Source organism: Macaca fascicularis, chromosome 5 (assembly GCF_037993035.2).
Source record: "Macaca fascicularis isolate 582-1 chromosome 5, T2T-MFA8v1.1".
Taxonomy (NCBI): domain Eukaryota; kingdom Metazoa; phylum Chordata; class Mammalia; order Primates; family Cercopithecidae; genus Macaca; species Macaca fascicularis.
In genome coordinates this window covers 118,754,133-118,776,521 of record NC_088379.1, presented here as the reverse complement: position 1 = coordinate 118,776,521, position 22,389 = coordinate 118,754,133, and the positions used below count along the sequence as shown (strand labels likewise).

Below are 22,389 nucleotides of genomic sequence, written 5' to 3'. Positions count from 1 at the left end.
CATGGAGAAATCCTGTCTCTATTAAAAATACAAAATTAACCAGGCAAATGCCTGTAATCCCAGCTACTCGGGAGGCTGAGGTAGGATAATTGCTTGAACCAGGGAGGTGGGGGTTGCGGTGGGCCGAGATTGCACCACTGCATTCCAGCCCGGGCAACAAGAGAGAAAACTCCGTCTCAAAAAAAAAAAGAAAACCATATATAGAAGTTTTCTTATATTATCTAAAAATATAGTCAAAACCAAATTAAACATTGATATAGTTTATCAATGCTTTGATTTAGGCGTCACCACCTCTCATCTTGAATTCTATTTCCCATAATCCCTATGTGTCATAGGAGGGACCCAATGGGAGGTAATTGAATAATGGGATGGTTGCCCTCATGGTATTCTTGTGACAGTGAGTTAGTTCTCATGAGAACTGATGGTTTTATAAGGGGCTGCCCCCTTCACTGGGCACTTATTTCTCTCTCCTGCCACCATGTGAAGAAGGATGTGTTTGTTTCAGCTTCCACCATGATTGTAAGTTTCCTGAGGCCTCCCCGGTCCTGCAGAACTGTGAGTCAATTAAATTTCTTTCCTTTATGAATTACCCAGTCTCGGGCAGTTCTTCATAGCAGCATGAGAACTAACTAATACAAATATTTTTTCCATTTTTAAATACTTTTCAAAAGGCAAAAGAAAAAGCAAAACATATTCATTTATTTTGGTAATCAAATATTATAGTTCCAGAATTGGCCTCCCAGTTCCAGCACACAGTCCTTGATTTCAGTATTTACCTCCTACTTGATTTTGCCTCTGATAAGAGGGATATAGGTCTGTTAGCTGTAGCCAGAATGAAAAGAACCCAGCAATGCTTTTAAAATCCTCCTACTTACAGATGAAGACGTATTTCAACTTATGGGGGGAAAGTTTAGTGCTAAAAAATTTCAGTGCAACCCTATTCACAATAGCAAAAACTTGGAACCAAGTCAAATGCCCAGCAATGATAGACTGGATAAAGAAAATGTGGCACATATACACCATGGAATACTATGCAGCCATAAAAAAAGGATGAGTTCATGTCCTTTGCAGGGACATGGATGAAGCTGGAAACCATCATTCCCAGCAAACTAACACAAGAACAGAAAACCAAACACCACATGTTCTCGATCATAAGTGGGAGTTGAACAATGAGAACACATGGACACAGGGAGGGGAACATCACACACCGGGGGCTGTTGGGGGATGGGGGTAGGAGAGGGATAGCATTAGGAAAAATACCTATTGTAGATGACGGGTTGATGGGTGCAGCAAACCACCATGGCACATGAATACCTATGTAACAAACCTGTATGTTCTACATATGCACCCTAGAACCTAAAGTATAATAATAATAATAATAATAATAAAGTTCAGTGCAACCATTCAATATTGTAGCTAATCCTGGGGTGTGCTGGAACCAGTTCATATGAAATAAGGAGAGCTACTTTTTGCACACCTCTTCCCAATTCTACATTTAGTGATACCATGTTGCTAGCTCTAAACTGACCACTGTAGAAGTATTTATACCATGGAAACTAGCAAAGGCAATGCTACAAATCAAAGTTTTTGTTTTGTTTTGTTTTGTATTTAAAGAACCTATTATTAAACTTTTACAAGAAGACTGCTAACTTAATTCCTTGAACTGTTGACTTGCATCTCTGTGAGTCTAGAAACCTACTCTGTCTTGTTAACTGTTGTATCTTCAGGGTTCACAACACCAAGTAGGAACTCAATAGTTATTTGTTTAAGGAATAAATGAATGGAATGTTTATACAATGTATACAATTAGAAAACCTATTTTATTCTTTTTAAATCCTTGAATGAAATTTAATTTATTTGCTGTATCTAAAGGCTGCACTATGACAGAACTAGTATAAGAATTCATTTCATTTCTTAGTACTATTTTTATGAAGATACACTGCCTATTTGGAGTTAGAATTTTTAATTGTATACCCAAATATATGTAAGCCACACATATTAGAGTACTTTTATTAAGTAAATATTGTTGATTAATAAGAACAAAATCAACTATCTCAATAATGAGTGAATACTCCAAAAAGCATTAATAAAAGCAATGTGCATCCCTAAGACATTGGCCAAGATAAAAATTTTTTGCATTCCCAAAATGCTTTCTTTCCAGTGGTAATCTCATAAAGGCAGTATATAGGAAGAAATTATGTTAGTAAAGTATGCTTGTAATGTAATGCATTGGTAATGTTAGGAATTATGTTAGTAATGTAGTAATGTGCAAAAGCTCATTCCTTTAAATATAAAGAACAAGTAAGCAAACCATGCAACGTAACTCATACTGTTCCAAATTCTGTATACTCACAGTATGCTAAGGGAAAAAGGCATACCTACTAAGCAAAAAGGGGAAACCACATAAAACTCTGATGCAAAGACACTGGACACCACAGCAAAGATTTGACAGAACGCAAACCTCGTCAGAACTCCCATGTGTTGTGACGTAGCCACTCTGGACCAAAAGCTTTAGAGAAGTGAGATTTAAAAAGCAAGGTTTCCTGAGGTCATTAAAAATCATAATTTATAGTCTGGGACTGGTATAGATTCTGGAAGCTTACAGATGATGAAGTTTATTAAACAAAAGTGTTTGCTGGCCCCCAGATTTGCAAGGAAACTAGATTTGATCCTTACTGCTGGCACTATGAAAACATGAAGTCTCAGCATTAAACAAAGTGAAGTTCAATACTATGGGACATATTCTATTTATCATCTTTCATAGGCTTTTTACACCACATATTAACATAGATTTTTTTATACTACATATTAACATTTTTGTATTATAGGCACATTTGAAGTTTTGCCGAAGTCTATGATTAACAAATCTACTCCAGATAATTAATACTGAAATACTCCTTACATGTTAAAGCAAGTAACTACATATTGTATAACGTCAGTAATATTATCAAATATTATGAAGAGCTAGGTAACTTACTCTGCCTTTTCAAAAACGGTAAATATAGCTAAGAGTTCATTCTCACACAACTTTATGAAGTAGGTGTGTTGTTATTAGCCTAAGTTCAGAGAAGGTAAGTAAACTGCCAATATAATACAACTTATTAATAGTAAAACTAGGATTTGAAATCAGGTAGTTTGCCTTCATTCTGTACTTTTAACAACTGCACTCTACTGTCTATCGTGTTATCTATTTAGAGTGTATTGCAAACTTGAAATGATATTTTACCTAAGTTCAAAACAAATTAAGGATAGCACTTCTACCAAAATGACATAAATAAAGGTACAGTATACTAACTGTATGCTTTTCTCCATAATAGCAAATCCCCTGCTCAGGTCAGGATAGCATAGCCGCTTAAGAAAAAAGAATTAGGAATTGAATACTTAGAAGCCAAAGATTGTAAACATGTACTAAAATATTTTGTGTAAAAGCCACATTCTCAATCTCAGTGTATGGTAATTAGTTCGGGTTCTTGATACTTATAACTACCCAAAAGAGAGTTGTGTAAACCTAATCTTTGATCTTTGGTCCCAGAAAATCACTAAGCAAAAACTTCAAAACTATCTCATTGAGGGACCAACATTTCGCTTCTCTGGGCACTTATGAGCAAATATTAATTTCACTTTATGGTATGAACCCTTTAAATGTTGTATGAGATTTAAATCAATTCCAGTAAAGCAATTTCCTTGAAAACACATTGCCTATGTTAATGACCTGGTGTCTCGAGGTGCCTTCTATGAGGATTGAAAGAAATAATAATAGTAGAAAATTGAAAGAACAGAGACACTCACCCTAGTTTTGGCATCGATCTGACCGCCTCGATCCAGTAAGAGTTTCACCATGTTTGTATTTCCCCTTTTGGAAGCCACATGCAGAGGAGTGATTCCATTCTATACCACAGAAAGACCAAACAAGAGCTGTTGGGTATGACAGGGCATGATGGCGATGCCTTTGTGTTAAAGGCCACAAAGGAGGTTGTGACCTATGTAGTAATTTGATCCACAATTTCTACTCTTTCTATGTCTTTGATTTTTAAGGAACAAAAATCACACAAACCACAAAACAATATAGTTAGAGAATGAAAAACGGAATGAAACTGCATAACTAAGTTAGTCAATAACTACAAAATATGTATAGAATGTACAAGTTACAGTCAAGAGACAAAGGGACCACTTTAGTGTAATATGAACAAAAATTTAAAATCTACCTAAGATAGGGCCCTAGTGTAAAGTCTTTCTTTCTATAACATCCATGCACTTAAAGAGTCTGGAATCTTAAGTTTTATGATGCTTAAAAATAGAATACAAATATTTTTATTAATATTCAATATAAAAATGATTCTTAAAAACATTTCCTTCAAGTTGGGCATGGTGGCTCATGCCTGTAATTCCAGCACTTTGGGAAGTTGAGGTGGGAGGATTCCTTGAAGCCAGGAGTTCAAGACCAGCCTGGGCTACATAGTAAGACCTCATCACCACAAAAAATTTTTAAAAATTGGCCAGGCATGGTAGTGTGTGCCTATAGTCCTAGCTACTCAGGAGGCTGAGTCAGGAGGATTGCTTGAGCCCACGAATTCAGGGCTTCAGTGAGCCATGATCGTGCCCCTGCACTACACCCTGGGCAACAGATCCAGACCCTGTCTCTAAACAGCAACAACAACAAACAAACATCTCCTTCAGAATAATTCAGTAAGAAAAACAGCTTGAAAATCACAGAACATAGTTTCACTGCACATGACTTCTTAGTACAAAAACATTACACATACAAATTATATTTATTTATTTTATTGGCTATCACTTGTCATCATTATGGCAAGGATATGTACCTGATTTTTTTTGTGTTGTAATTTTTGAATATTCATATTCTGCATTAACTGTATATTAAGTATACTGATATATACCACTATTATGTAAGTGAATTCTTTCTAATAAAAGCATACCATGAAACATGTAACAATGTGACACCTTTTATGTATTTTAGTAAGACTTCATGGGAACAAATTCTCAATTCATTAAAAACAATTCCCTATCAAATTGTGTGCCCCACAGTCATCATAAGACATTCTACTTATATATTTTATAGTTAACATTTTAACAGTTTAATTATTTATTGACATGACTTATCAGGATTCACGGCATGATCGTTAAATATAACTGTTCATACTGGTCAGAATTAATGTCCTCTTTAACTATTGGAAATGATTTGTGCATGAATTTACAACATTCTTATTTTCTGCTTAAGCCAAGATGACTTCTTGTGATTTAAAGAAAGAAAATGAAAAATCTAATATCTCCAGCACAGACCCAGGTAAGGAAAAAGAAATAAAATCTTTAAGACAGCCATTGGTGTTCCTTTTTACTTTCTAAAGGTACTTATTTACTGCTATCTAGAATGAGAAACTATTTTAATCCATACCCTGGCTGTGAAGTCCACAGCAGCTCCCCGGTTTAGAAGAAGAGTTGCCACGTTGACATTTCCATAATGTGCAGCTATGTGCAAAGGGGTAAAACCACTCTATGAAAGCAAAGATATGATAGTCAGTATAGCGCTTCACTTTACTATGTTGCAGCCATTGTATTAGTGAAAAAAGTCACATGGTAATGGTCTACCTAACATATAAGCAATAATAAATGCTTTAGTAAGATCTTAAATCTTAACGTTATAAGGTGGTACATAACTAAACATATAAAAAGTAAATAAATATTCTACATTTATTGGCATAATATTCATGGCATATTTTTAATTATCTTAAATATTTATTTATGAGATTTGTTGTTTATACAAAACAATGTTTCTTAAATTGGTCTTGCATATTAAAGAAAACCAGAATATGATTAAACAACATAAAGTTTCAGCCATAGGATTAACATATCAATGAATTTGGTTAATATCGTTTCAGAGAAGATTCAAAACCAGTGTTTTTGTTTTACTTTTGTTTTAAAAAAGCAGTATTGGTTGGCATTATAATTTTGGAAGCATGAAAGTATGTTGAAAAATTCTTACAAAGGATATAGAATTTGTTCCACATCATTTACACTGTCATGATATTCCTATGCACTTTTACAACTGTGTAGCAAGATTATGTTATCATGATGAAAAAATTAAAAAACAAAAATTAAACAATATACTTGGCATAAATAGGAATAAAAAAGGAAGAGAAAAGTTCAGCTCACTCCAATTTTGAATGTTAAACAGATTTTATCAATACAATAAAATGTAGTTTAACCAACCAGGTTAAATCAACTCAATGGGCATTACAGAACTGTTTACTCTCTGAGTCTGAAAATATCAAATGAAAAAAATATATTTCCTTTTCTTTCTTTTTCTGATGAAAATCTAGTTGAAAATTGTTGCCATTTTCACAATAGAAGCATATTAACTCTTTTCTTATTAAAGTACACAAAGATCTGATAATTTTTCTTACTCTCCATAAGTTTCACTACTTAACAAAAGATTATGGGAAAAATAGAAACTGTTATTTGCTATCACATTCTGCAGATTTTGGGTTACTTGGTATCACTCTCTTTTAGTTGAAATGAATTGTTTACTGTATTGTTTTTAAGAAATATTTTCAAAATTACAACCATTTTTTTCTATTGAGTTGATACATAGGCTTTGGTGACTTTGTTTTAAAAACACCCTAATTAAGCATTCAGATACCTTAGGTAATGAAAATTTGTGCTATTACTGTAGCAACATTAACTACAAATAATTTCTCACTTAGAGAGAAGTAAGACACAAAATAAGAACAGTAACTATTAATCAAAATCCCACATCTATGATCAAGATATTTTTATTTTGCATTTACATCATGCCAATATTCATGTCAAAATGGAGGGGGAAATCAGCCCTCAACCTGGCTATTTGATAAAATGTCAAATTTTTATATTTTAGGAAATAATTGACTAAATTTGTTTCATTTTTATCATGATATTTCCTGTCACTCAGACATATCCTGAGTGTGTGTCTATTATTGATGTCACAATTTAGTTTCAGAAAAACATACTGAGGCTGGCTGAATCATTTTCAAAGTCTTTAAATATAGTAATATCATTTGCAAAAATAAACTAACTTATTGTCTGATATAGCCTCACTGATCATTCATAATGATACCCAGGCTGTGAATCTTGGATCAGCACAAAACTCGTATCAGCCCTTCAGAGGAACTCTTCCCTGATTAACATGGAAGCAGGAGGCAGAGTTCACATTTCTACAGGATTAAACAAAGGGGTTTCTATTCTTTTTACTCTATTGTCTTCAAGGAAATATTTATAACTCAGTAAAAATTCACCCAAACTTTTGCTTTCACAATGTTTAGAGCCAATACCACTTTCAAAAATGTATATTAAATAATCATCAAAAAGCATCTAAGAAAGTAAAGGTATTGAAACTAGTTATTAAGATATCAATTTATATGGTTCTAGTTGTGAACAAGTTCACCAAGCAGTTGGGCTTTCTGTTGTCTCTGACCTAGGTGCCATACAAAGACAGGGAACAAAGGAAATAACACAAATAATTCAAGTATACTCTGTGAGAATGCTCATAAGTCCACAACCTAGTCATCAAATGAGATGATAGTCTAAAGAATCCCCTCAGCAAAACAATAACGGACCTACATAAATAGTCACTTGTTTTTGAGTATAGGTTAATTTGTGTAATATACATCAACAATGTTTGTGTTAGTGTCTCTCTGTAGCAATGGCCAAGGAGAGACTACCAAATACATACATATACAAACACACCATACTGAGAGGCTTCTGAACTTAATGTTCTTATTGATTGAAGTGACTTATTTTGGAATGTGGAAAATATACGATTCTATGACAAGTATTTTAAGACTTAGAAGAAAAAGCAATTGGTCTGCTCTTGATACGTTCAATAATATCATTTATTATATAAAATGTGGTAAAGAAAAAGAGCATACAGGAAAAAAAGGGCAACTGCAATTAGATAAAAAGACAAAACACAGTGGCAGAGAAACCTCCCAAATTTTCACTTCGTAAAAACTCTAACCTGAGAATTCTCATTAAGGAAATAAAATCATCTCTCTTCTTGACAATAAGTTAATAGTAAAGTTCACTCATTAAAATATACGTTAAGAAAGAGTTTCATTTCATTCTCTAATAACCTATTTAAATAGTTTTACTGATAAAATAATGCTTCTATTATACGTTACATTGAATGTCTTTGAATTATCAGTTTGCCTTCATTATGGGAAAGGTTTCCAAATTAATTTCCCATTAATGGAACTTGTAATCATTAGTATGAATTAGTGAGCATTTATTCTAATTGGGCAAAAACTAAAAATAAAGACAAGGTAAATTTTGGTATAACCACAATACTGTACCTCAGTTGTCCTATTCACCATCATCTGAAGCAGTGTTGTTTGGGAGAAAGAGGGAAGATATTACACAATGCAAAATTATGGTAACAGTCAATATGCTCACTGCAATTGGGTATACTGTTCCAACATGCCAAAATGCATTCTACTGAAAGAAGACATCCCCAAGCACTACACAATACAATTTTATCTTTTAAATTCTATTATTTGTGACTAAAAACAGAATAAGAAAGCAGATTTCTAAAAAGCTCAACCTTGTCTTTTAAAGAAAATTATCTTGCATTTAATTTTTTTAGATGGTCCCCTTCTTTCTGAAATACCTCTGAAAGTCATTTATATCTTTTTATGACCAGAAATAATTTTGCATTATCACCATGGTCTACTTCTTTATCATCCCCCAGGAGGAGTCTGGCAGCCAAAGAGTTCCTTTCCACAAATGTGTTCAGCTTTTACCTTGGATTGTACGTCAGCATTGTGGTCATTCTGAAGAAGGAGTGCGGCAGATTTGGTGTCGTCTTTCCTAGCGGCAATATGCAGAGCTGGCAGTCTCACTTTCCCTTTGGTGTCATTTTCCAAGAGGATGGCCACTGCCTGGTTGTGTCCTTGCTGGAGTGCCACAGCTAGAGGAGTAAAGCCATCCTGGTAAAACAGAAGGTAAAAATTGTCGTTAACATCTTTAGATGCTAGAGATTTAGTTCTAAGCAATGATGGCTCTAATCTTTAATGATCAAGATTGACAACCAAATATTACTGGGAAGATTAGAAGCAGATTATAACCAGTTATCCATCATATTATGGAATACTTTAATCAAACAGCTTTCCTAATTTCTATTCTATACATTTTGAAAAACATCCGCATTCTTTAACAAACATACTACATACAGGATGTGCTCAAATGTATGGTTGCAATCGAAAAATAAAAGTGAGAACCAATCCTAAATAATGCCTCTGTAGGTAAAGCAGAAAAGTGGGAAGGGTAGAAAGCATGGAGACCAAGTCTGACTGGGAATCGAAGATATGGTAACTGAGACAGGGAAATAAAATATATGATTGACTATGCAGGTTACTAAATATCACTGAATGGTTAAGGAAAACAGCCCCTAGGGATGGAGTTGTCTATTACCAATTCAATTTTGGAAGTTTAGGGAACAATACGATCTAAAACTCTGGCAAATTAGGCTAATTTATTAATTATGCCCTTAATAGTTGAATTTTATATTATTTTGACCATTTAGATATAAAATTACATGTGCTAGGTAATGTAGAAAAACCTGTTTTCAATTCTAAACTTAAGAAGACAGTAAAAAACCAGTAGCATGGGGAGTGAAAAGGTAGAGAAAACTTAGTAGTAGATAATCATGCTAGAAAACTTGGAAAGCTATATTTTTCTCTCTAGAAACAAGTATTCAGTTCTTGGAAGGGTGACAAGTACATCAAAAAATAATATATTTTAGGCTCTACTTATGTGAAAGAAAAAAAAAACACCCTTAATCCACAAAAGTTGGAAAACAAGTCTCAAAGTTAGAAGTTTCCATTCACATAGAGAAAAAAATATGGACAATAGAATGGTAAATTGAAAGACTGCATTCTAGGCCGGGCAGGGTGGCTCACATCTGTAATCCCAGCACTTTGGGAGGCCGAGGCGGGTAGATCACCTGAGGACAGGAGTTTGAGACGAGTCTGGCCAACATGGTGAAAAACTATCTCCTCTAAAAATACCAAAGAAAAAATTAGCTGGATGTGGTGGTGTGCACCTGTAATCCAAGCTACTTGGGAAGTTGAGGCAGGAGAATCGCTTGAACCCGAGACTGCACTCTAGAGACAATGGTAATTTATCACAATTTAACTACTCAATTTTTTTCCAATAATAATTGTTTTAAAGTCACTGCAGACTTTTGAGGAAAAAATAGTTTTCCTCAAGTGTATTGTATCATGTATGCAGTACCAGCAATAATAATTTTTTAATAATAGCTGATTTTTAAACATAACACATTAACAGAATGGAAGAGTAAAGCATGTAGTATCTCAAGATGAAAAATAGTAGCCTGAATTTAGAACTTTGTTTGGCACATATTAAATGCTCTGTGAATGAGAAAAGCACAGACTCATTATCACATACATATTTAAATGTATTATCTCCTGCAGCACTGTGATAGTTTATATTAAAAGAGTGTGAAATTAATTTTTTTCTTGGAGATGAGGCATTTGCTCACAGAACAGAATGTCGTTAAAAAGTTTTTGGCCTTTAATTTTGGTAACATTTAGGAAGAAGGAAGACAGTAGAGAAATACTGTATAAAAATGGTACTGGAGAGACTGAGAACTCCCTTCTGAGAATTTAACCTTGGATCTTCACCATGTAGATTTCACTCTAATCTATACTGCATGGGATAAGGCTAAACATTTGGAATGATTTGTTCAAGTACCTCAACTAAAAGGAAATCCATATGAAAGTTCAGTAGCTTCATTTTTCATCATTCATTTATCAATGCTAAGTGCCATAATTATGGGAAATTTAAATATTTCTTCTCAGTCATGAATTTCATTGCCACATTGAATAATCTCACAATTATTTGATTTTAAAGTGGTCATAATATCTTGATTAGTTATTAATTTTTGCAAATTAGCTACCAACCAGGTCAGGGCAAGTCCCTTCTTTAGGTATATTCACACATGTTCACATAAGACTGTAGATGGTATTTAGCAATATAACACAGGATATCAAATGGCAATCAACCATACAGCCCTGTAAAAACATTATTTTTTTTTTTTTACAGAATGATACACTAAAAAGGAATACGTAAAGATTTGTCCATGTGTGTTTTTTGATAACCATTAGTGCAGACAATGAGAGTTTAATCAATTAAGCTTATATATTCAATAGGAAAAAGTAATTTTAGCTATTTAAATGAGTTTCTAAAATGAAACAAATAATAGGTATATAATGTGTCTAAGCTAGAATTTAAAACCTCACATGATTTATTTGCAAAAGACACATTTCCTTGTGGAATCAGAGAGGATTTTAACTTTCTGGGGATCAAAGTATAACATAGCCCCTACTGATGCAATGTACATAAAAGGGTATTTTTGGAATCAAACGGGAAATGCTACAGAGGTCTAGACCAAAGGAGCCAGAAGCCATGAGACAGCTGGGAATGCCAGCAAGCTCAGTTTTCCTAAATCCTACACTAGAAACCTTAAGTCTATTTGGTAAATAGAAGCACTCTAGAGTAAAGGTTTCATCTGGTAAATGATTCTGCTTTCAAGAAAATCAAAATCAAATAAAACAAACATAGATGTCCTTATTTTGATATATTTCTCAGAGGCCCAGATGCAAAGATGCAGACTCATATTGTTACCTGAGCTCTGCCCGAAGATATTCACATGGTACTCATGGACAGAACTAGTGTCTGAGGAAAGAAAAGGTCCCAAATCATAAAAATCACACTATATCCAAGTGGCAAGAGTATAAAATCTGTGTGTATTGAATACAGAACTCAAAAACATTTCATACTGGGCAGTTGTGTTTTCCAGTCATAGGTAGGCAACATGGTCTCATTCATAGTGTTTTCTTGGATTTTTTTTTAAACTAATGAGAATAAGCTGTCAGAAAGTCGTTGCAATTGGCTCCATAAAAAGTTTTCTCCCAAAGGGACTGGAAAAGGATTTATTATATTTTAATAACCTCTCCTTCTAATGCAGCATAGAAGGGAGTTCATGTCCTAAAGACTTAATTGTCCAGAAAGGAAGCCACATTAAAAATTATCTTAAGATAGTTTCTGGGTAACAAGAATCCATCAGTCTTCTTTCAGTTCAGGCCAGGAGTTTTGAAATTTTATCAGTGGGGCCACAAAATATGAAATAGGAAAAGCCAAGCCCATATACTCTGGTTGAAAGAGGTAAGGAGAGACATGTCTCAGGCGAGCTCTCTTCCTCTCCTCTTGCATGTGGCCCACTCCCAACCTTTCAGTGGCCCGAAGCACAAGAGCTTCTGGAGCATCACTTGAAATCACTGCCCCAGACAGCCCTTGAACTTGCTGCTTAATCTGCCTACCTAAGCAAAAATGAGAAGGAAAATACAAAGCAGTTTCTACTTACTAGGTGAAATAATAAGTGCTTAGGAAAGAAAACTGATGTTCTCAAGGCCCCTGTCCACTCTCACTTATTAGGTCCAGATGTCCTGGAACTCTTTAAAACTAGACTGATTTTGAACATTCTATTCAATTGTTGCCATAATCAGTCACACAACCATGTTTCATAATTTGTGCTTCAATAAGGTACAGGGTGTTTTTTAGTGACATTCCTCATGAAACTGTGCTAACACAGATACTTATGAATTATTTCTGATGGTAAAAAAGTTGTTCCATTAAGGAATTATATTAGATCCTAACAAAGATAAAATATTGGTGCAAAGAGATGAGTAGAATTTACTGTAATTGAATTTTAGAATGGTACAAAGCTCCCAAAAGGCCAGAGGTTGGAAAACTGATGGAGGCATGATTTTATGTAAGAATAAGTAGACACGAATCCAAAATGAAGGCATAAACTGATGGAACTCCGTGCACAAGCCTGAGTCATTTGTTCATAACCACTGTTGCGATTATAATAGTAACATGAACGTTCCTAGCATATTTCAGACAAAGTAATGGAGATTATTTGCAGACTGATATAAAGAATATGGACATTAGGATCAAAGAATTCAAGACTTTAGGGCTGACAGTCTTACCTCTGTAGCAGTGCTCTGATTAGCTCCATTTTCCAACAAATATTTCACAACATCAATGTGATTCTCTTGGGCAGCCATGTATAAAGGAGTAAAGCCATTCTGAGGACAAGAAATAAAAAAAAGACATCTTCAATCATTTGTATAAGAGAGAACACGAGGAAGTAAACCTTCGACTTAGTGAAGCTATATAAAATACTTTCATACTGAAGAAATTATACACATTTTTACCATTATAAAGCTAGACAAAATTGCAGTGAACCAAGCACCATACACAATTCCTAAAGCAATGAGGAAAAAGAGTTAAGGAAGATAGTTTCCCTCATTTCCTGTCTTCATTTCAGTACCAGAGAGTCACATTTCTCATCTGCTAACACTATGTTAAAGATACTTAGTGGCCAGGCGCAGTGGTTCATGCCTATACTAGAACTTTGGGAGGCCGAGGCGGGTGGATCGTGAGGTCAGGAGCTTGAGACCAGTCTGGACAGTGATGAAACCCCATCTCTACTAAAACTACAAAAATTTGCCGGGCATGGTGGCACATGCCTGTAATCCCAGCTACTAGGGAGGCTGAGGCAGGAGAATCACTTGAATTCGGGAAGCGGAGGTTGCAGTGAGCCGAGATCCGGCCATTGCACTCCAGCCTGGGTGACAGAGTGAGACTCTGTCTCAAAAAAAAAAAAAAAAAAAAAAAAAAAGTAGATATCTTAGTGTCTTTAGCATATTTGGTATCTCAGTGTCTATATAATTCTATAACATACAGAATTATCACTATAGCATCTTTATAAAATAACATCTATATAATATCTTCTGTATTTATCATTCATAAACTATTTAAACAGACCATGGTTATCTTGAATATACACAGTTTAGTTAGCACCCTTAGTGAAGTAATTTACTACTCACAGCAGAATAGTCTAGGAGAGACTACAAATTTGATTGAGAATTTAAGTCTATATTTCAGTGTTCTGATTGAGGCAGCATGGTTTATATGGAACATCTTTATATTGCTTTTAAAAGCCATTTTGAAATTCTATCACTCATTCTCACATTCACTTTCTCAGTTATTTGCTAAAATACAGCCACTGGTGGCTAGACTATCGCTGAGCTACAGTGATAAATAAGACAGACACATGCACCCTAGTGGAGCACACACTATAGTAATATTATAACATTATTATAATCAGAGATTTTTAAAATTACTGAAATTGTATAATATGAATTTTAAATCAAATTTAAATGGGCAAATTTTCTTTTCATCAGAGCCTTAGGAATATGTAATGTCTCATTAAGGAAAAAATCTACAAAACCTTCTTGTGAAATAATTCATAAGCTCTCCAAACTATGTAGACCTTAAACATAGATGATTCCTTAAACTTTCCATGCATTAACAAGAATAAGTAAAAACACAGATCAGAGTTCAGAGATTTTTTAAAACTTAAGAGAAAACTTTTTTTTTCTTTTGAGATGGAGTCTCGCTCTGTTGCCCAGTTTGGAGTGCAGTGGCACAATCTTGGCTCACTGCAACCGCTGCCTCCCAGGTTCAAGCAATTCTCCTGCCTCAGGCTCCCGAGTAGCTGGGACTACAGGGAGAAAACATTTTTTAAAGATACTTTTTTGGAAATATAAGTTCTTCTGTATATATAGTATAAGTGTGGAAACATTATTTAAAATGGCCAACATCCAGCAAAATATAAAGAGAGAGTATACAAGTAGACCAAGTAGAGTGATTTTAAATTAGATTATAGAAGAAACTCTTCAGGCTCCAAATGTTGGAGGAAAATTTAGAACTAAAAAAGAAATATAAGAGGAATGAATTAACAATGTTGTAGGATTCAGGAATAACTTGCTAGCTGGATAGCATATTTAAAAAAAAAACACACAGCAAGCAGGTGAAATCTTGTGTATTTTAAGAACACTGAAGAGGTGGCGGAAGGATAGAATTAGAGATTCAAAGGAAGGGAAAGCCAGTGAGGATGGTAAAAACAATGAGTGGGTGTGGAATGGGGCTCTTTCATGACAAGCAAAAGGCAGGGATGAAAATAAAAGAAAAAGAACTTTTGATACAGTAAAACAATTTGCTAACATGCTTTTCTCTAACAGTCTTATAGAGAGATCAAGAGAAAGGGAATCAGGCAGAGGTTGCCAGATCAGCAGGAGAAAGGAGATGTACTATGCTGAGGTCCCTGCCTGAGAAAGGACCCTGCCCTGGGTTCTGAGCTTTAGAGGGACCCCCTCTGGCTGGGCAGGGCAAAGAATCCTGAGGGCCAAGAGGACATGCTCACCATGACCCTACAGCTCCTCCATGATCAGAATCCCTGCCTAGGTGTTCCCAAGTGTGGCTCCAATGCTCACTCACACTTCTTCCTTGGGTTCATCCTCTCAAGTGTCCATTGGTATGCACACCCTTTGGGAGACAGAATGATGGCCCCCACATATGTCTACATCCTAATCTCTGGAACCTGTAAATGCTACCTAATTTGGCAAAAGGGACTCTGTAGATGTGATTAAGTTAAAAACAATTGAGACGAGGAGATTATCCTGGATTATCTAAACAGGCTCTGTGTTATCACTGGGGTCTTTACAAGAGCAAGACAGAAGGCAAAGAGGAGAGAAGATGCTACGCTGCTGGCTTTGGAGATGGAGGATGGGACCATGATCATAGAAAGAAGTGTTAGAAGTTGAGAAAGGCAAGGAAAGGGATTTTCACCTAGAGCCTCCGGAAGGAAACAGCAATGCCAACATCTTGGTTTTAGTCCTGTAAGACTAATTTCCAAAGCTAAAAAATAATAAATTTGTGCTGTTTCAAGCCATTGGTGTTGTAGTAATTTGTTACAGTGGCAACAGGTATATAATACACACCCTTCAAGCTGTTTGCTAGGGAAGGTAGAAGTGGGAGATGTACAAAGCTTGAGTATGTGCAGGTTTGTGTGTCCACACCCTTACATGTGATGCTCCTGTCAGACAGATGGAGTCAGGGACAGGAGTAGAAAGGGGACTGGGTGGTAGGCCCCCAGGATTGGCACTGCCCTCATCACAGTCCTGTGTGCAACTCCAGGCATTCCAGGATATCTAACTTTGGACCTGTCATGATTAACCTGTCAAAATAGGAGACACTTAACCATTTTTTAGCTTGATATGTAGCTTTTAATTTCAAAAAATAAATTACAAGCGGGCCTCTTTGCATTCCTTGTCCTGGGACCTACAAAGAGATGAGCTAAAGTGGTAGAGGAGAAAAGGAGGGGAATATCAAGGCTTATAAAAAATATCAAGGGAGACTACTGGGTATCTACCCAGAAGAAAAGAAGTCATTATATGAAAAAGATACTTGCACACGTGTTTATAGCAGCACAATTCACAATTGCAAAAATATGGAACCACCCCAAATGCCCATCAATCAATAAGTGGATAAAGAAATTGTGGTATGTATATATACCATGTACTAACACCCAGTCATAGAAAGGAATGAAATAAGGGCATTCGCAGCAACCTGGATGGAACTGGAGACCATTATTCTAAGTGAAGAAACTCAGGAATGGAAAACTAAACATCGTATGTTCTCACTCTTAGGGGGAGCTAAGCTATGAGGATACAAAGGCATAAGAATGATACAATGGACTTTGGGGACTTGGAGGAGAAGGGTGGGAAGGAGCTGAGTGATAAAGACTACAGATTGAGCACAGTGCATACTGCCCGGGTGATGGGTGTACCAAAATCTCAGAAATCACCACCAAAGAACTTATTCATGCAACCAAACACCACCTGTTCCCTTAAAACCTATAGAAATAAAAAATTAAAACAAAACAAAAACATCAAGGAAGAAAGTATCAAGTATATGGGGAGAAGGGTAGTGACAGACGAACATTCAAAATCTTGGTTAGAGCATTTCGCAAACATCACTTGAGTGCCTTGTGCCATGACCTTGGTGTGCTACAGCTTCCAGCAAAGTAGGGGAGCAAATGTGAAGAATGATAAAAATGAAAGTGACTTATTGAGCTTCTGTTATATCCACGGTAAAAAATGCTTTGAATAGATCTCCTTAAATTATAGTGTCCTGGTTTGTCTGGGACCGCTCAAGTTTATCATAGTATCCTGGAGTAATTATTAATAGTGCCTCAGTTTGGATGATAAATGACCTAATACTACATCTAATACTTAGAAGAGTGCTGCAACATTTGTACTAGCATTCTCATTCAAACTGAGGCAGCTGAGGCTCAAATACCTACATAATTAAGCCAAAGTCTTGCAGCTAATAAGTGATCTGGGAGTGACAGGCAGGTGGCAGTTTCTGAATAGTCTCTTCCCTGTAATGGTATTAGAACTCCATCCTGTGGATGAATTTTCCTCAGTCTGGCTGTGTGATAGAATCTCCTGTAAAAGTTTTTAAGAGTGCCTAGGTACCACTCTACCACCTCGTCCCTGCTCGTCTCCATGTGCAAAGCCCAAAAATGAGCATTTTTTTAAAAGCACATTTTTTAAATTGCCTTGAAAAGTTTGTTACAGGTGATGCAGAAAAGCTGAATGTATTTTGGTAGGGAGCACCATAATCACATTTGCATTTTAGAAAGTTCATTCTGGTGAAAACAGATGCCTTGGCTTGGGGTGCTAGGACACAAGAAAGGAAGTAGGTTGTCAATCAGCTCCTGCAGTACCCTTTGCAGTAGTGTACATAAAAGATGAAGGAAGCTTTGGTTCAGAGATCGGAGAGTTGTTTATTGTTACAAAACATGTGAAGTAAGGCAATAAAGATTTACTACAGGTCCTTAAAATGTGGAAATTATTCTCTCTTAACTTACTGGTATTTAACAACAAAAAATAGCCCACTGGAGAATGTAAAACATGCCTTTGGGTAATTAGGACAAGGCATGGCAGCACTTTAACACCACTCTACTGTAAACTTTATAGGAAAGCATTTATCATCACATATTAATAGCTTAAGAACATAACTGTATTGGCTTCTGCGTACATGCATCCAGGTGCTTTCCAACACCTTTTGTCTCTGTGTGTTTCTAAAAAGTCTCTGGTTGCATGTAGGTACGAAAATAGATGCATTTTCTCCTTTTTGGTATAAAAAAGTCAAAGATATCCACAGCCCAGGCTGATACTGGGTGGGTGAAATAAGAACAGCATTACCAGTTGTTATAGTAGTTCTGGTGTGACCAACAGGTGCCCCTAGCAACTGGTTATTAAATATTTTGAACATTACCCCTGTGTATAGAAATCTATGAATTATTTGTTATTCATTATATTTACTCAACAAAAATATGTTTGGTGACTTTTCACTGCTATGCATTGTGTTCAGTTTTAACGATTCAGAGACAAAATGCAAGGTTCCTGTTTTAAGAATTCACAGCCCAGAGACTGAGATGGACAAGTTAGCAAAATTCTGTATTACAGTTTAGTGAACACCTATATAATTAGTTTTTTAAAAAATCATGTGTTGGATATAAAGAGAACACAGATGAAAGACCCATAATTCAACTAGATAAGGAAAGGATATCTGAAAGAAGTTACTGGGAGTAACAGCTAGAAGACACTGAAGACACAGAAGCAGGAAAGGTATTTGAAAGAGAAGGAACACCGTGCAATGAGACAACACAGGACATATGGAAACTTACAAATAATGCATTGTTACTGGGGAGAAGCAGCTGAGATAGGCAGGGATCAGTCCCTGTTTGCCTTGCTGAGGAGTCTGAATTTTATTCTGAAAGCCTTGCTAGGAATTGTTTTTTGTACAGGGGTTTGACACAGATACATTTGCTTTTTAAAGATATTACTTGGTGAGGAATGGGGAGGATATATTGGAAAACGGAGGCCAGACTATAGTCCAGAAGAGTGGAAAGCAGGTTTTTGTTAAATCCCAAGAAGTGAGAATTACAAGTATTAATATGATTTTAGTATTTTAAAAGGTAATTTACTCTTCATTTGTTTATACTCTGCTTCATGATTAGGAAGATTAGCAGTGCATTCCGTCTGTATTATTTATCAGTCATTGATAATAGTTCTCAGGTTTATTAAACAGCTATAATGCTTTTCTTCAAATATAGAAATCATGCTGTATTTTAGGGAATTCAAATACTTATTACAAAAATATCTTCCTATTTACATTAGTTATGTAACTATAAACCAGTAATCAGGTTTTAGCCAATGGTGAAAATTCCTTTTGGTAATTGGATTATCTTGGGAAATTGAATGTGCAAGAGCTAATATTTATATTTTTACATATCGGATGTAGATTTAATGAAGCTTTTGGAAAATCTTTAAAGCAAGTAAATTTATTGATATTCGTAAGTCATTTCAAAGAAATTATACAGAGAAAAATACTGTTAATATACAAGGTAATTAATGGTTTAGCACCAATGTTTTAGACAAGAACTTCAACTCTAAGAATTGTCATTACTATCAATTTTAAAGAATCTTAACTTTTCAGCCTTAATTTTCCTGGCACGCATAACTTTATTCTGCTCTTACACAAGTGAAGATTCATCACTTGGTTGACTTTAAAAAAAGTGATCATATAAAATTACTTTTATCTTAATATAAGGGTCAATGTTACTATTCCTTTTCAACAGTCTTTATAGCACCAGATTTGTTTTAAAAATTATTCCTAGGCATGGGGCTAGGTGTTCTGAAAGTAACAAACGTGAATACAATATTGTTCCTGCTCTCAAGAGTAAAAAAAAATGACAATTCACAGAATACATCTATATAGAATCATTTAAGGCTACAGACATACTATAATTTCGAAAAGAGAAACATGAATAAAATGCTGTTGGAATACTAAAGACTGAGCAATTAATTCTGTGAAGAAGGTATATTCTGGCCTATGCACACAGATCAGAGAGAACATTGGGAGGTCTAAATGAAATCAGGATGGCAGATACAGAGAAAGTGGAATGTTCGTTATTGTTCTTTTCTCTTCTTGCTCCATTGTCTCTCAAAAGATGTAGTGTCTGTATGGGAAGTATGAGTGTCTTTGCTGCAGATACATATTTCACTTGGGGGATTTTTCCCTCTATACCTGAGTCTAATGAATAGTGAAAGAACAGTAAGAGAAATTACTAGTATGGGTAAAAGCCAAAGCAAGAATGCATCTTGAAAAGAATTCTTACAGGTCTTAAAATTTAAAAAAAAAAAAAAAAAAACCTTCAAAGATCTCTTAGCCAGAACTTAATATAGAAAACTACAATTCATTATATTACCACTCAGCTAAAGATAGACCTTAGGTAATTTCATAGATGATGCATAAGCTAAATCACATTCTCTAAAATATATCACAAGAGTGGAAACTGATCATGGAAATTTCAAATGATTACACAAAATGTCTGTGTAAACTACTCATTTTATTTGTTCTTACTTTCAATCTTACATTGCTAAGCTTAGTAAATATATTTCAATGATTAAAAGAGACTGCCCTATTTTCCTAGATGAAAATGTTGCAGCATTTTCATCTAGGAAACAGATGTCACCATTTTACAGTTGAGGAATTTTTAACCCAGAGATTGAGTGACCACCAAGTAGACTGGCCAGTTACAGAGGTTAAGGAGAGAATAGGAGGTGAACAGATACAGCAAGTGCAGAGATATTGCAAACTCTTACCATATCTTCTTCATCTTTCAGGCCTCGACATAAGTGTTACTCTCTCTGAGAGGCTTTACTTAGTGCCCACAGAAATGCTTAGCACATAGTAGGTGTTCAATAAATATTTGTTACATAAATGAATAAAGTAAAACAGAATTCAAATACCTCTAGCCCTAGAAAAGCCTTCAGGTGAATTCAGCTCTGGTTAACATCTTCACTACAACCTTATGAGAAACTCTGCACAACGAAGCCACCACTCCACAGTGACTGTGATGATAATATTTATTGCTGTTTTAAGCTAACAATATCCCCACTAAGTTTGGGGATGATCTGTTATGCAGCAATAGTCAACTAACATAAAGTCTAATACAGTCCTACATAATCTGGCCCTCACCTACCCTACCAACCACATCTCTTACAACTTATATGCTTCCTTTCTGTTTGGAAAAGAAACTCATATCTTAGACATTTATTTTCAAATTTTGTAGTAATAAGAATGGTTACAGAAAGATCTGGCTTCAAATATCGTAAGTAGAATTCCTCTTTTGAAGAAGCACCCCATTTTTGCAGGCAGGTCAATGTCAAGATTTATGTTTCTTCATAGAGCAGAACTCTTCAGCAGCCTTAACCATGACATGCTAGGAGGGTCTTCACAGACTCAGTTAGTACTGGTTGGGAAATACTACTCTAGTTCCCATCCCAGACACTATGCATCTTCTTCTTCCTCAGAATCAGCATTATGAGAGATTAGCGGGAAAACATCCCCAAATTGTCATCAAGCTTTAAGGTCAGGATGATTCAAATTATTTCCCTAAATATACTGTGAATGCACAGCTGCAAAGGATGTAAAAAACCAATGGGTACTAATCGTTGTCACAAAAACAAAGACTACTTTGTGTACTCTAAGGGAAAAGGACAAAATATATGATTATATACATGTTTAGTATTAATAGTTAAGAAGGCATCCTATTAATTAAAGTACATATACATTTTCGCAGATAATCTGAAGTTGACAATTCTTACCCAGGGTTAGGATATTATAAATTATTTTAACTACTTTCCTCTCTCCAAAGATGATTAAAAGATTAGTTCATAGTTAAACTATCCAATGACATTAAAATGACTAATGTCCTAAATCTTTCTAGGGAGGTTAAGTTTTATCAAGTGTTTTCTGTGTCATCCTGTTTTCTGTCCACAACTATGCTATTAGGCCACTTTTATGATGGGACTGTGGCTCACAGTTATTCACCCAAGGACACACCAAGTGGCAAGACTAAGATCTGAACCCTAAAGGGATCCAAACTCAGTATTCTCTTCACTCCCTCAGCTACCCTTTTCAGTAAGGATCAAAGTGCCTCAGACTCAAAAAGGTTGAGGCAGGAAAATCACTGAAACCAGGGAAGCAGAGGTTGCAGTGAGCCAAGATTGCACCACTGCACTCCAGCCTGAATGAGAAAGCAAGACCCTGTTGCAAAACAAAAAAAAACATTGTTTCAGAGAACACCTGTACTTTTATCTAGTAATTGGACAATTAACTTTCTTCTACTTTCACCTAAGCCATGTACTAGGGATGAGCTGGAAAGCTCTGCCTTGTGACATTATGGAATTTCTATGACCTGCTTGATGAAGAATGTTCAAATGTTTTCTTAGGCATAGGAATTCTTCTGGTTTTTTATTTCCAGTGGGTAAGAAATTTGGGTAGTGTTAGTAAGAAGAGAGAAGTCTAAGCACTTTACATTTGTTATTT

General features: G+C 35.4%; 1 protein-coding gene across 50 annotated transcripts in view; it reads right to left on the bottom strand.

The window, feature by feature from the left end:
- Window positions 1-22,389, bottom strand: part of ANK2 (ankyrin 2) — a 571,823-nt gene that overhangs the window by 141,046 nt on the left and 408,388 nt on the right. For 24 of the 50 annotated variants that reach the window (XM_065545385.1, XM_065545376.1, XM_065545380.1 and 21 more), the window contains 5 exons: window positions 13,065-13,163; window positions 8,793-8,978; window positions 8,346-8,369; window positions 5,414-5,512; window positions 3,790-3,888 (listed from right to left, as the gene is read on the bottom strand). In XM_065545385.1, coding sequence (XP_065401457.1) covers window positions 3,790-3,888; window positions 5,414-5,512; window positions 8,346-8,369; window positions 8,793-8,978; window positions 13,065-13,163 — 507 coding nt within the window. Of the gene's footprint in view, window positions 1-2,461; window positions 2,510-3,789; window positions 3,889-5,413; window positions 5,513-8,345; window positions 8,370-8,792; window positions 8,979-13,064; window positions 13,164-22,389 lie in introns of all 50 variants that reach the window. The other 26 variants (XM_074040340.1, XM_065545374.1, XM_065545384.1 and 23 more) reach the window with 2 other exon arrangements.